General features: G+C 52.3%; 1 protein-coding gene across 1 annotated transcript in view; it reads right to left on the bottom strand.

Moving 5' to 3' along the window:
* Nucleotides 1–15,290, bottom strand: part of SNED1 (sushi, nidogen and EGF like domains 1) — a 135,166-nt gene that overhangs the window by 37,940 nt on the left and 81,936 nt on the right. The window contains exons 12-21 of the mRNA XM_065410982.1: nucleotides 15,067–15,180; nucleotides 14,086–14,202; nucleotides 12,660–12,776; nucleotides 12,460–12,576; nucleotides 11,717–11,830; nucleotides 9,148–9,321; nucleotides 4,388–4,501; nucleotides 2,777–2,890; nucleotides 438–551; nucleotides 122–235 (exon numbers count right to left, since the gene is read on the bottom strand). Coding sequence (XP_065267054.1) covers nucleotides 122–235; nucleotides 438–551; nucleotides 2,777–2,890; nucleotides 4,388–4,501; nucleotides 9,148–9,321; nucleotides 11,717–11,830; nucleotides 12,460–12,576; nucleotides 12,660–12,776; nucleotides 14,086–14,202; nucleotides 15,067–15,180 — 1,209 coding nt within the window. The remainder of the gene's footprint in view (nucleotides 1–121; nucleotides 236–437; nucleotides 552–2,776; nucleotides 2,891–4,387; nucleotides 4,502–9,147; nucleotides 9,322–11,716; nucleotides 11,831–12,459; nucleotides 12,577–12,659; nucleotides 12,777–14,085; nucleotides 14,203–15,066; nucleotides 15,181–15,290) is intronic.

The raw sequence follows: 15,290 nt of genomic DNA, 5'->3' as shown, positions 1-15,290 counted from the left end.
CAGGCAAAGATCCCCCCCCCACAGTGGGCTCACACCGCTGCATCCTAGCAGTGCATGTGGCAGCATATGCTGTCTGTGGTGACAGACAGGACTCACTTGAGTAGCCATCCAGCCCCTTTACCTTTTTCGCAGCTCTTGCCTGTGTAGCCCACCTTGCAGGTGCAGCTGTGGGATCCATTGCTAGGCAGGCAGTAGCCTCGGCTCCCACACGGGCTGTAGAAACAAGGATCGCTGGCTGGGGGAGAGGAGCAAGATCAAGGGTTATGGCTCATGCTGCCCAAGAAGGCCAAATAAAAAATGTTAATTACCGTTCAAGGCTGGCAAACTAGTAGCCAGGTTCAGTGCATGCAACCACATTGAATTAACCAGCCAGTGCTAAAGTAATGGGGGCTCTGGGAGGTCATTAGCTAAATCTCTTACACCTAGCCAAGGCTTACCCGTCTCGCAGTGGTAGCCGAAGAAACCCTCTGGGCAGACACACAGGTAGGAACCACCATAGTTTTCACAGACCCCTCCATTATGGCAGGGAGCTGATTCGCAGGCATCCACTTCTAGAGGGCACAGATACACACAGTCAAACATCTGCCAGAGACAGCATGGACATTAGAGGAAACTCTGGATCCCTTGCGGGGACTCTTGCTGCAAATGCAGCAGGTGAAGTATATGTGCGAACCATGGGCCATGCACAGAACATGCATCTGTTTCGAGGGGAAGTGAAATTGGTGACTCACTCAAGATAGTCCAGATGCACATACTGTGCAGTCCATGGGCTAAATGCAGGACACATATTCATCCTATGAGCCCCTCACATTCAGCATATCCAAGCTCTGAAGCAGTATCCCAAACTATTGGGTTACAGCTCCCAGAATTCATTGCCCAAAGTCCAGCACACTGACACAGGAGGGTCATTGTCTATTGGCCACTGGTGATGCATGATCTCACTGCAGAACTCATACGTTACTCCAATGGTGAAAGCCCAACTCAGTGTCACTGCGCTAATTTAAGGGCTTGTCTATATGGGGAGTGATTCCTGATAGCTATTCCTGATTTATCTTAATGTGTGGACATTCTTATTCCATTCACACCCTACCTTATTCCAGATTCACTTTTACATGCAGACAAGCTGTTTAGTGCATGGATTTTTCTATAACAGTCTTTTGTGGTGGCAGAGAGAAGGGTATGTGTTGGAACCAACATCAAATTATCCCGCTAATTGAGCCTATATCCTGTAGATCACTAGCTAAATCTATTTACTAGCTGATTGTAATTGTTGCTTTGTTTACAATCTGTGGACCCAGAGCCTCAAGTCCCTACTCAGCGCAGGATCCAAAGTCCAAAGACTCTCTCTATTGACCTCAGTAGGCTCTGGCTCAGGCTCTGGGTCATTTCTTGGGAAAAACCCCACTGACGTCAATGACGATAAGGACTTGGTGATGTGGGGCTTTGAGGTTGGCACAGTACACCTGCTCTCAGCACAGCACAGCAGTGCGCTCACTGGAATCATTTTCATGAAAGTAGGGCAAAATTATCACACAATGCGGGCTGGTCTCCACGAACAGTCAGTGTGCAGCGAGCTGGGGTGTGAATCTACCCCACACCAGCCTGCTGTGCACCGACTGTCTGCATGCAGGCTGCTGACACACGTTAACAGTTCATTAATGCACTTTGATTAGTCCCATTTCAAACCCACTCAATCAAAGCTCACTACAGAACTGGTAATGTGCGTCAGCAGGTCACACTGAATACAGCACCTGCCTCTTTCTGCTAACCAGGATAGCTTGGTGAGCACATACTGATGCCATCAGACCCCCTGGTTAAGTGCTCATTGATGTGAATGAGAGTCCCAAGGAGGCCCCTGCCTTCTGAATGGAGGCAGGGGTGATATTTAAAAGTCACTGCATATGTTTGATTGCCATCAAAAAGCCAAGCAGAAGGCAGCTTAAGAGGTGTCCAGGTGTCTTTCAATACAGACATGATGTACTGATACATGGAGCTTATTATGCACAGTGACAGCCACTGAAAGGTCACGGTCAGCAACTCACGCTTATCACCACAGCTGGTAAAAAATTAATCAACACAAATCAGCAAATAGATTTTAGAAAATTTTCCTCCTTTTTTTTGGGTCAAAATTTGAAATTTCAAAATTAAAAAGTAAATGCTGGCCAGCTCTAGGGTTTGTTGAAAAATAACGGGGGGGGGGGGGGGAGGGAGAATCACAACCAATGTCACCAAATTTCCCACCTCCCCATTGGTGACAAAAAGTGAAAAAAGTGTCGGCTCTGGGGACTGCCCAGCACTAGCCAAGACAGTGCCATGCCTGAGGGAGGCAGGCTTGGCTAGTGGTTAGGGCACCAGCCAAGGACGCTGCAGATCTGGCTTTGAGTCCCTGCTCTAGCACAGACTGCCTGGGTGCCCTTGGGCAGGCTAACTGGACGCAGGTCACACCGCTCTGCAGGGAAGATGCAGGGGCATCTCCTGGGGCAGAATCAGAGCCTGCTGGTGGAGCTCAAGAGCATGGAAACCGAATCTCATGCTCCAGCAGGACAGCGCAGGGCTGCTGAATTCCCATCCCAGCCCTGACAAGATAGTCCTCCTACAAGCGAGCATGCCTGGGAACTCCAGGGCATACCTGTCAAGGTTCGTGAGGATGGACCAGGCTGGGCAGGCCAGTACTGCCTCCATGGCTCTCTCTCAGACTAGCCAGGGGCATCAGACTGGAAATCCCAGCACTGGCTTTGAGGGACTTGGGTTGAGCTTTACCCTGTGAAATTTCTACCTGTTTCACACTGGATTCCCACGAAGCCATCAGGACAATGACAAGCAAAGGATCCTGGGAGATCCTTGCAAGTTCCTCCATTCTTACAGGGGTCGGACTGACATTCATCAATCTCTGTGTAGAAGCAAAAGGAAACACTCATGTACAGACCAGAAACCCATCCTCAGCACAGCATGCACTGACAACACAGAGCTAGACCAGGCGGCCCTTACTCACTGCCCTGGGCGCTTACACACACAAGTAGCCTCACTGGCTTGGGGCTACTTGTTTAAGTGCTCACCAACATGAGTAAGAACTGCACAACTAGGTCAATCCTGAAAGGCCAGGCTGCTGTGCTGGAACCCTTGGCACTTGTGTTAATCCAGTTCTGATTTCAGGCTTGGGCAGTCTGAATAACAAGAGCCTCACATAGGGAAGGAGTGGTCCGAAACACAATCAAATGCCTTGTTATTCGGGGGGACACTGTGAATATTGGTGTGTATTTTTGCTGGTAAATGCTGTGGGTTTGACACTGGGTTGTGTGCGCCATGCTGCACCTAGAGTACACAGCCACTTTTCTTCCTTTTCATAGCTCCCGTTCAGCTGTGTGTGTAATTCGTGCCAGTAAAACATACACATGCCCTGTTCAAAAGGCATTGCCAAAGCTCCTGCCACACGGAAAGAGTTTGCTCCCTTAGGCTGGTACCCATTAAAGAGGGCTAGTGCTGTTCATGAGTGCATTGGGCACAGGCACAAGCCAGGCAGGTACAAGGAACTGAGTGGAGGGAAAGCTTTGGGTTCTTCACACCCCCTCCCCCGCACCCATGGGAAGTGTCCAATTTCAACCACATTTTTCAGACTTTCATTGAAAAACCAAAACATTTTGGACAACTGGGCAAAAAATTATTGGTTTTACTGAATATTTTTCTCCTGACCTGCTGAATTTTTTGTTTTTGGTTGCCGAAAGCCATTCTTTTAAATGAAATCTCAAAAATATTACAATTATTAAAATGAATCATTTCTAAAAAAAAAAAAAAGTCCCAATCAGCTCCAATAAAGAGAATAAGAGGGTGCAGGGTACGTGTGGCTGTTTATATCCCCAACACATACAGACCTAAAGCTGACTAGGGGATATAGACACACAATTCCCATTTGTTTAAAAGGGGACTGTGAATCTAAATCCATTAGGCCATTGAAAAACTCAGCCACATTCTCCTCTATAGCTCTAGGAGACTGATCACACACATGCGCGGTGGCATGGATGTTCATCCCCCCGTAAGGCACAGATCCATGATAAGCACCTCGGAACTCTTTCTGCCCCAGCTGCTAGCAGGGCCATATGCTGGATGAGTGCTGTAGCTCTCGCATGACTCTAAGGGTATGACTCTAAGGAGCGTATGACTCTAAGGAGCAGCACCAGTGGTATGGATCTTGGAGCTGCCTCACTGGCCTTTGGCTGCCCTGGCTGTGATGCTTTCCAGATGGGCTGCTGGGCAAGGCCATCCCCAGGTAACACCTCCCTCCCAGGCCATTTCTGCAGCAGCTTTGAGGGCCAATCCAGGCAGAGGCATCTTCCTGCCTTGCTCACCATTGGATGGGGTCCCCGTAAGTGTATTTTTCACATTCTCTTACCCAACTCACAGTGGGGGCCTGTGTATCCTGCTTCACACAGGCACAGGAACTCAGCGATACGATCCTTGCACAAGCCCCTGTTGAAACAGGGCTGAGAAAGGCACTCGTTAATTTCTGGGGAAGGAAGCATGGGGGGTGGGGAGAGAAGGGATTATAGTCAGTGAAATATCCAAGCCACACCGTCTCCCATGGCCATGACTGTCCCAACCCACACAGAGGTGCATTCAGTGAAGTAGGCTGCACTGCTAACCATGCCTAAAGGAGCAAGCACAGCCCATGTTGATGGCCTCCCAGAGACCTGCCTGGGCCTACAGTGGGGAGTGGGTGAGTGGAGCCTCCCTACCTGTGCACCATTATTATTTATTAAGTGAATTACTGGAGTGTGTAGGAGCCCCAGTCATGGCTCAAGACCTCATTGTGCCAGGTGCTGTACATTATTTATTAGGTGTATTACTGTAGCACCTAGGAGCCCTAGTCTTGGCCTAGGACCAAAGATCCCTGTAAGCTGCATGGCCATGCAGCAGCCTATTAAGTGCCGCACAGGTGCTCAGGGAACCCATCTAGGAACTTGCTGCGAATGGGGGAGAGGTGTCACTCCCCCGGCCCCAACCTAGCCTGGCCCCCAACATGCCGCGGCCAGGGGCGGGGCAGTCTGGCCCACACCTGCCATGGCTGGGGCACCCTCCCCCACCCCAATACTGCCGCGGTCCAGGGCACACCTCGCCCAGCCCCAACTCTGCCATGGCCTGGACCTGCCACGGCTGGTGCGCCCCTCCCCTGGCCCAATCCCAACCCTGGCCCGGACCTGTTGCGGCGCCCTTCCCCCGGCCCAAAACTCGGCCCCAGCTCAGACCTGCTGGGGATGGGGGAGGGGCAGCTATCCTGCAGCCCCAGCCCCAGACCTGCTGTGGCTGGGTCGCCCTTCCCCCAGCATCAACTCTGCTGCGACCGGGGTGGCCCGAACCCAGCTGCGGCCGGGGGTGCCCCTCCCCTGGTCCGAACCCAGCCCTGGCCCGGATCTGCCATGGCCTGGGGAGAGGCGTCTATCCTGCAGCCCCAGCCCCGGATCTGCCATGGTGGGGAGAGGCGCCTATCCCTCACAGCTCAGGTGCTGCTGCGGGGAGAGAGAGCTGGAGGGAGACCTCTCTCCCCGCCATAGCCCTGGAGCACCAAACCCCTCATATTACGGTAGTCTCTAGGAGCCCCAGCCATTGCCCGGGCCCCATTGCATAAAGTACTGTACATTATTTATTAGGTGTATTATGGTAGCACCGAGGAGTCCCAGTCATGGCTTAGGATCCCATTGCACCAGGTGCCATACATTATTTATTAGGTGTATTACGGTAATCCCTAAGAGCCCCAGCCATGGCCCAGGACCACAGTGCACCAGGTGCCATACATTATTTATTAGGTGTATTACGGTAGTCCCTAAGAGCCCCAGCCATGCACCAAGTACTGCACATTATTTATTAGATGTATTACGGTAGCATGTAGGAGCCCCAGTCATGGCCCAGGACCCCAGTGCACCAGGTACCATACGTTATTTATTAGGTGTATTACGGTAGTCCTTAAGAGCCCCAGCCATGGCCCAGGACCCCATTGCACCAAGTACTGCACATTATTTATTAGATGTATTACAGTAGCATGTAGGAGCCCCAGTCATGGCCCAGGACCCCATTGCACCAGGTGCCGTACATTATTTATTAGGAGCATTACGGTAGTCCCTAAGAGCCCCAGCCATGGGACAAGCGCCTTATAAACGTGCGACGCATTCCATCTTCGTCCCCTTCAGAGTCCTCCTCAAAACACTCATCTGCTGTGACGCTAACAAAACACTTGCTGGTGGCTAGGCTAGGGGCAGCCTGGGAGGGAGACAGCCCCATGGGACTAGTTTGAAAACGTAACCGGTGGCAGTGAAGGTTGGCCTTGTGGACCCATCAGCGGTGGGAGTCGACCACTCGGTAGTGAATGAGAGATGATGCACAGGGTGGTGATAGGCTGTGAGGGCCTTGGAAGTGAAGAGAAGTAGCTCATGTTCGATGCACTAGAGAAGGGGGAGCCAGGGGAGGGATGCAAAGAGAGGCATGACATGGACAAAGGCTGGGCTAGGAGAACAATCTTTGCAGCAACAGTCTGAATGGACATGAACGGGGCAGGACTCCACTCGTGAAAGGATGTTGCAGTAACTCAGGCGTGAGTCGATGAGCGCTTTAGTTGTGTGGAGGGATAGGAAGGGCTGTTCCTTAGGGGTTATGCAGAGAGAATCAGGAAGATTTAGACTTCTCTGTAGGTCCTCACTGTGACACTGCACACCATAGTCTTCATAGTGACATTGTTATGATATGGTTATAGTGTAATTATAATGCATTTTATGCAAGACAGGTTATGTGAGATGTCATTGGAAATGTTATGATTTGCTGAATATGATTATCCTATTTGTATGCATGTATCATTTTTGTATCTGAAGTTATAAATATTCACTATATATCTATACTTCAAATGTAGTTACACCTGGGTAACAGCCCCTAGACAAGATGCTTTCAGTCTAAATAGCTGGTTGTAAAGGACCTATTCATAGTAATGGGCCATTAGAAAAAACAATAGCCTTAGGAGAAGCTTATCTCCCACCTGGTGAGCTTTCCTGAGAACACTACAGACAGCCTGTGAGTGATGGCTGCTATGACTGTACAAACAACTGTGCATATCTCTCTATCAGTGTTATAGAGGGTGAACAATTTATGAGTTTACCCTGTATAAGCTTTATACAGGGTAAAATGGATTTATTTGGAGTTTAGACCCCATTGGGAGTTGAGCATCTGAGTGTTAAAGACAGGAACACTTCTGTTAGCTGCTTTCAGGTAAACCTGCAGCTTTGGGGCAAGTAATTCAGACCCTGGGTCTTTGTTGGAGCAGACGGGAGTGTCTGGCTCAGCAAGACAGGGTGCTGGGGTCCCGAGCTGGCAGGAAAAGCAGGGGTAGAAGTAGTCTGGGCACATCAGGTGGCAGCTCCCAAGTGGGTTTCTGTGATTCAACCCGTCACAGTTACCACAAGTGTGTATTGTCCTCTTCACATTGAGGGAGAGGCAGACTGGGCATTAAACCCATATACTGGCCAGATTTGACCAGGGCAGGACGGTACTGCTCTGTGGTCCTAGGCTGGGAAGCTGGTGGTTCGAGAGCCTGCATGTAACTGCAGCTGGGTGTGTCCCTACCTGTGTGAGTGCTGGTGAAAGTGCAGGCTGGAGGGCTTTGCAGCTTGTCACAGCAGCAAAGTGTGAGAGGGAGCCCAGGCTGGTGGGTCAGAGGGCTCAGTGGTACCCCAGTTCCAGGTGGCACCCCGGGGGGAACCTGTCACACTCACATCCAAGCTGAGTTGAAGAGGATGCCCAGGTTACAGGCCTGAAGGACAGGCAGGATGATGGTGTTGTCCACAGTGACTGAGAAAGGAGGTGATAGGGAGGGTTTGGGAGGGGAAAAAATTAAGAACTCTGTTTTAGCCATGTTGAGTTTGAGCTGACGGCAGGACACCCATGCCGAGATGTCATGGAGACAGGCTGAGATTTTAGCTTGGACAGGCCTGGAATAGAGGGCTAGATGGAATTGGAGAGGAGGAACTCCAGACAGCCATTGTAGTCAGCACATTCAATGAGCTTAGAGGTGGAAGAGATAAGGGAGATGGGAAGGTAGCTTTGGGAGAGGCTAAAGCATGTTTGTTTTGTGAGTGGAAGAGCCAGGTGGGGAGAGGTTCCGGAGCAGAGTGAGAGCGGGGATAAGAGTGGGCACAGGGAAATCAGGAGATGGGATGGAGTCACTGGGCCAAGGGAAGGGGAGAAGGAGGAGAGAGTTGTGGGATGGGCACAGGGAAGGCAATGTCGTATTTGGTCTCTTGGATGAAGTACAGAAAATTGGGAGGACAACTCACAAATGGAGCAGGACACATGGCTGAGGACCTCACCAGGATCACTAAGGGATTGTAGCGACAGTTATTATGGACGTGGACGGCAGCTAGGATAGGGCCAAGTCAGAGCCGTAGCTCAGAGACAAAGCAGAGGGTAAAGCGCAGTGCTGCCTAGCATGCATGCCAGCCGCAGAGACACCAGCTAGCCAGCCCAGGAGTAGGCCAGGGAGGTGGTTTCCAGGGGAGTGTGGCTAGTGACAGTGAACCAGCCATCGGTCTGGAGTGACATTCCATCCTCTAGGGCTGCGCTCCTGCCAGGAGGCCCGTCCTCTCTCTCCTCTGGAAGCTCTGATTGACACCTTGTCAGCACTATCCTCTGTCTCCCGTGCTGCAGGCACTTGCTCTCTGCTGATCCCAATCTGCCCCCACAATGTTGCTCCTCTCTCGCTCCCTGGTACCACACAGAATAGTGGCTCAATCTCTCCTTTCCCAGTGGCTGCATGTCCTTTGCAGGTACTGCACGTCCCAGAAGTGTGGCTGCCAAGCAGAGATGTGCATCGAGCAGAGGGCTCAAGGACAGCATGAAGTCCGCATCCAGACCCTATGTCCCCCCAGGAGTTGTGTGCCTCCAAGGGGGTATGGGGCCCTGGGTATCTTAGCACAGGCTGAAAAGAGTCTGGTCTAGTCAGGGAGGGGTGTTCCGGAGCATCCCCAGGGGCACCACACAGGCTGTGCCACAAGAGAAATGGCCACATCTCATGGCTGCTAAGGGGGCTCCAGGCCCAGCTAGGCCCCAAGAAGCAGCCATTCTGGCAGGATAGCTCAGGCTGTGTAGGCCCCTTTCCTCATTGCACCAACTTACCATCACATTCCGGGGGGTCACTCCAGACGCCCTGTGCTCTGCAGATGCGGGGGTTGTTCTGAGGGCGCAAGATGTAGCCTCGCTCACACAGGTATTCAGCCAGAGAGCCCATGCGGGTGGAGTTAAACAGCACGCGGGCATGCTTCACCTCGTTGGGAATGCCACAGTCCACCTCTGGGGAAAGAGGAGAGGCATGAATGACAAGGCATGTGAACAGCGGGCGTCCCTGAGCCAACGCTGGAACCCGGGCATCTAAGAAGCAGTCGCTCCCTGTCTCTTCAAGAGGCGGCAAGTTGGGCCAAGTCCAGAGAGCATGATGGCTCTGCCGTCCAGGGCTGCACTTGTGAGCTCCAGAGAACTCTCTAGCTCCAGCCCACAGAACCTTGGCTCTGCCTGGGGAAGCGAACCCTGCCATGCCTGAGAACTGGCCTCAGAGAGCAGCTTGAGCCTGGAGACAACCCTGCAGACCCCAAGGCTGGGGCTGCAACCCAGGGCATTTTTACAGCATCCCCTTAAAGGAGTCGACTGTGACGTTGCACCCCATAATGCTTTATAGAAATATGCTTATGAATGTAAATATACATAACTGGAATATGTTTTATACTAGATAAGCCATGTAACATATCCCTGCAAAGGTTATGATCTACTGAATATATTCATCCTATTTGTATGCATATATCATTTTTGTATTAAAAGTTATGAATATTGGCTATGTACTTGTTTAATTTTAAGTAGCCTCAGTGAAGCATTTGGTCAGCTTCTTGAGAAAAGACTGTTCTTAGTAAGTGCCCAATCAAGAAACACTTAAGTTGACAATGGGCTTTGATAGACGCCAATCCACATCTGAGCTTTGCTGGGAATGTTCGGGCTAACATGTGAACCATGGCATCGGCCTGTAAGAACTGAATCATGCATAGACATGTGACTTGCCCATGTGACTCCAAAACTCCATTTTGTAGCTGGATTCTACAGAGGGGGAGAGAGGGGTTTCCACCCATAAGAGAGAGACTATATATGCCCCTGGGAAAACCCCTCCATTTTGTCTTCAGCTGGCTCAAGAGATAGCCTCTCCAACCCAAAGAGATGCCTGAAAGAAACTGGAACAAAGGACAGTAACTACAGGGGTGTGAGTAATTGCTGGACCCAGATTAGAAGGAGGCTAGTCTGTCAAAGAAGCGTATTGGAACATCTTTGAGGGTGAGACTTGCCTGCATTTAGCTTCCTACTGTATTAGGCTTAGACTTGTATGTTTTATTTTATTTTGTTTAGTAATTTACTTTGTTCTGTCTTTACTTGAAACCACTTAAATCCTACTTTTTATATTTAATAAAATCACTTTTTACTTATTAATTAACCCAGAGTAAGTAGTAATACCTAGGGGGGAGGGGGGAAACAGGCAAACAGCTGTGCATATCTCTCTATCAGTGTTATAGAGGGCAAACAGTTTATGAGTTTACCCTGTATAAGCTTTATACAGGGTAAAACGCATTTATTTGGGGTTTTGGACTCCATTGGGAGCTGGGTATCTGAGTGTTGGAGACAGGAGCACTTCTTAAGCTGTTTTCAGTTAAGCCTGCAGCTTGTGAGGGACGTGGTTCAGACTTGGATCTGTGTTTGCAGCAGGCAAGTGTGTCTGGCTCAAAGAAGGCAAGGTACGAAGTCCCAAGCTGGCAGGGAAAATGGGCTCAGAGGTAGTCCCGGCACATTAGGTGGCAGTTCCCAAGGGGGTTTCTGTGATCCAACCCGTCACATTGACATTGGCACCATGCCCATGCCCTGAAATATGCCAAGGCAAGTGGGGGCGGCGGGGAGGAGGCATGGGAAAGCCCAGCAGCAGGCATTAGGAACTCACGCGCCTTCACTAGTGCTCCTAATCACCTACCGCTGTTGGTAGGGTTGTGGGGATCCAGGAACAGCACCAGTGGCCTTGGTTCCCACCCTCTGCCAGCACCTCCAATGGGTGCCAAAGACATTGCTTGCAGGGAGGAAACTATTCAGTACATGATCCCATTGCACCAGGCCATAAATGATCTGGGGGAGGGGGAGCCGTGCCACAGTGAAGGACCTATATATTGGGGATACACAGAACAGCTTTTCTAGGGCTGAAGTTACAGTGTCAACAGGGCTGAGACCAACATGAGATCTTCCTGAGACGCATCTTCACAGGGCCTTTCACTTCCATGATCCCTTTGTTTTAAGAAGTTTTCTTCTTTAAGAAGATGGCACCTTTAGTATGAAGTCTGGGCCAAACTGCTGCTTGTTATGCAGGTGTTGGTTCAGAGGAACTCCACTGCCAAGTTAAGGGATTGCCTGGGGATTTGTGCAGAACTGCAAACAGAAGCCGCGTCTTCCAACTCCCATTCTTCCTCCAGCAAAACACCCCCTGCCCCACCCCCTTCATTCAGCCAGGATGATGGAACCATGCTGGGCGGTCTAACATCAGAGGGCTGATGTTCAGGACTCTCCCCTTGTCGATGGGCAGGCTTGGGAAGTGCTCTAAGCTGGCCTTGCTCAAGAGCAGGCTTAGTTCTCTGGGCTGCTCCTGGTGCTGAGGCTTCTTGGCTATTACCTGACTGGCAGAGCTTTCCCACGTATCCCGCAGGGCATGTACAGGTGTAGTTGCTGCCGTGGTCCTCGCAGGTGGCTCCGTTTTCACACGGACTCAGGAAGCAAGGAGAAGGGGCTGGAAAAGAGTATCACAAATGGTCATGGACACGCTGCCTGGAGCCCTTCCTCCCTCTCCATGCCACATCTACAGTGCTACCTGGATACGCTGCCAGACCATGGGGATGTAGGGATGAGCGCCCAGGAGCATTAAATCAATTGCCCTCGAACCCCACTAACAAACCAGCACCAGCCTGCTCAGCTCTCAGAGAATTTTCTAGGACACCTGACCAGGCCCATGGAGAAGTTGGGTTACGACTGGATGGGTGCTGGACTCACTGGGCAGTGATTAGACTAACCAGCCATTGAACTCAGTCTCTGTGGATACTGCTACAGACTGAGCACAGATCTCTGCTTGCTGTGCTCCAGCAATCAGGGATTGAATGCACGCCCTCTGCTAAATGGCCAGAGACACCATTGACTGGGCAATGGCATCCAGTACCCCAAACTGCCTGACTGTGGCTTCCCCAGCCGAGGATGCTCCCCTGGTTAATGTGTAGAGCCTGTGAACGACTCCAAGCACGCTGATTGCTGGCCTAGTAGCCAAGCACTGAACAGCAGACCTTGGGTCTCTGGCCAGTGGCTCTGAGCTGAGCATTGGCACCAGACCCCTAGTTTCTCCTCCTTGCCAGTCTGCCACGCTCGTACCTATCTCACAGTGCCGGCCCGTGTAGCCTGGGGAACAGTCACACTTGTACTTGCCGATGTAGTGGAAACATGTGCCCCCGTTCTGACATGGCCCAGAGGCACAGGAGTCTGGTTTACCTGTGGGCACAAAGAGAGCCATGTTAAGCAGCAGCCAATGCCTTCCCAGCTCTCCCCTCACTAGTGCTCAGCATTGTGGGTACCTATCTCGCAGTGCTTCCCGGTGAATCGGTAGGGGCAGGCACAGTGGTATTCTCCGTCTGCCTCCTTACATGTCCCCCCGTTCCGACATGGCCCGGAGCTGCAGAGCCTTGGCCTGACTGAGGAAAGAGAACACAGGCAGAGGAGCCACGTGTGGGAAAGCATCACCCCTTGTGCTTTCGTCAACAGGAGTGGGGATGGCTTCGATTCACCCCCTCTCATGGGCTGGCTGCTTCTCCCACACCTCAGCCACCCCCTCCTGACTGGGCCACCGCGGGCTACATTCTCCAGCTGCTCAGAAACAGCCACAATCTCCTACCTGGGGGCGCAAAGTCAGGTTTAGAGAAATCCAGTCAGGCACCTGATTGGCCTGATTGTCAATGACACAGCCCCACCAAAGCCAATGGCGCTGCAGGTAGGAGCTCAGCACTGTGGAAACACAGGCCACTTAAATGTAGGAGCCTAAATATGGATTTAAGAGCCTGACTTTAGGCCCCGCCTAAGTTTGAAAGTGTTGGCAAATCAGCACATCCACCCTTGGCCTAAACTGTTCCACAGCGTCGCTGTGTGCCTTGACACAGTTTGTGCTCTACGTCAGAAGCAGCTGCAGCGACTCCCATGTATATCTGCCCTGCACAGCAATGCTACCACCTGTCTATCGCGTGAACTGGGCAAGTCACCCACTGCTCCCCAATGAGGCAAAGGCTGCTTGGCAGGATTGCATAGCACATGAGCCATGCACAGCTTCAGATACCAGAGCTGATTAACCATTGAAAGCCGATAACTTTGGGAGAGCCACCTATGCTTCCTGAGACCGAAGCTGCCATGGCGGAGGGGTATGCAAGCGGGGTCGGACCCACTGGTGCATCTTTCACTCCATTCTGAAATGAGCTACAGAATCTGCTCAGCGCTTGGGGAGCCAGACAGTCCCAAGAGATGTCCTGAAGGGAAGAGACCAGAACAGGCCGAAGCGCCATTCTGATTTCACTGCCCCTCTTAGCATCTCTGTTCCTCAGGGGTTTCCTAGAGCCCAAGGCTGTTAGTTCTGCCCCGATCTCTCACATTCCCCTGCCCCCATAGCCAGGAGTGGCGTTTCCCCACTGTGAAGAGCCAGCAGATATTGCACTGGCTCTTACAGCTGAAGGATCTCTAGGCTGCTCGTCTGCCTTAGGGGGCTTGGATTTTGCTCCAATCTCTTGGCTGTAGCCGGAACTCTTTGTAGGTGACCATTCCCCGGCTCGACTGAGCTACCCAACACAGTGACAGAAAGGGGAGCTGGAAGGCTGGATGCAGCTGTTTCCTGCACCTGTGCTGCTACTCTGCATGGGGCTGAGTCTCCTGAACACAGACTAACCAGAGTGCATGGCGGGTGGGACACGCCGAGGGCCCCTCCCTGCCCCGTCTCTCCAGCCCATGCCTCAGGAGTACCTTTCTCACAGTGCCTGCCGTTGAAGCCCCGGGGACATTCGCAGGTGTATGAGTCATCGTGGGCTTCGCAGGACCCCCCGTTCAGGCAGGGCTCTGAGTCGCAGGGAGACGGCACAGCTGAAAAATCACAGATGGGACCACACAGTTAACCTGGTCAGTACAAGTCCTACCAGGCAGAACAGGTCTGAGTGGCAAAACCCCACAGGTGCATCTAGTCTGCTCCTTCCTTGTGGCAGGGCTGGCTGGCTCCCTGGCATTCCTCCCTGGCTGTATCGTTGCAGGGCTTGTAGTGGCCTTCACCCTGCTGTGGGCCACTAGCGTTTGCGCTCTAGCCATTCACAGGGCTGCTAGGATTAGGGCGAGCTTCCAGCATTCCTGCAGTGGCGTGACTGGGTCCCACACGGCGAATCACCCAGAGCCCATGAGACTCTCCCCATTGAGCTGTGGGTCAGGCCCTCTCTGCAGGACTTGGCACCTTGCTCTGCCCAGCTGTGCAATCGGGACCAAGAGCTGACCCAGAATGTCCAGATAGGAACTAGGCGTTGTCATCACCACCACTTTGGGGACACCACCTGGGGGACACGAGGGAGGAAGAGGGTCTATGACACCCCTGAACGAGTGGGGCAGGGGAGATCTACTCCCTACAGGAACTGCTAGGAGTCTGGTTCCCTGGTAACCCGTGCCGTCCTACCGGCACAGCTCATCCCCTTGATGTGCTCCCTGCCCCTGCCTTGTGCTGTAGCAGCTCACCAAGCCATGTCACAAATGCCTGACCTCCTCCATTGACACTCCCTCACCCGCCGCCCCTCCCCTCCTCCGCTGCTCCTCTATCACTGTAAGCACTGCTGACAACCCCCACCACCCCGGCACTGCAGCTCGGATCCCCTCAGCCACACTACAAGTGCCTGCCCCACCCAGGTCACACCGCACCCTTTCCATTGACCCCAGCCCCTCCCTGTGCCCAGACCTGGCCAGACTCACAGTGGTTGGTGCCATAGTCCGTATGACACACACACAGGTAGCTTCCACCGTACTCCATGCAGTAGCCCCCGTCCGGACATTGTGTGTTCATATCGCAAGGTGTAGTAGTCACTTCTGTGAGAACAGCAACAATAGCCAGTGTCCTGTGAGTGACCCCCCAGTGTGCCAGCCAGAGGCCAACGTCTGGTCAGTGACCCACAGTGTGCCAGCCAGAAGCCAGCGTC

Source organism: Emys orbicularis, chromosome 9 (assembly GCF_028017835.1).
Source record: "Emys orbicularis isolate rEmyOrb1 chromosome 9, rEmyOrb1.hap1, whole genome shotgun sequence".
In the NCBI taxonomy this organism is placed as follows: domain Eukaryota; kingdom Metazoa; phylum Chordata; order Testudines; family Emydidae; genus Emys; species Emys orbicularis.
The sequence above is the reverse complement of the archived record's forward strand: the minus strand, read 5'-3'. Positions and strand labels throughout refer to the sequence as shown.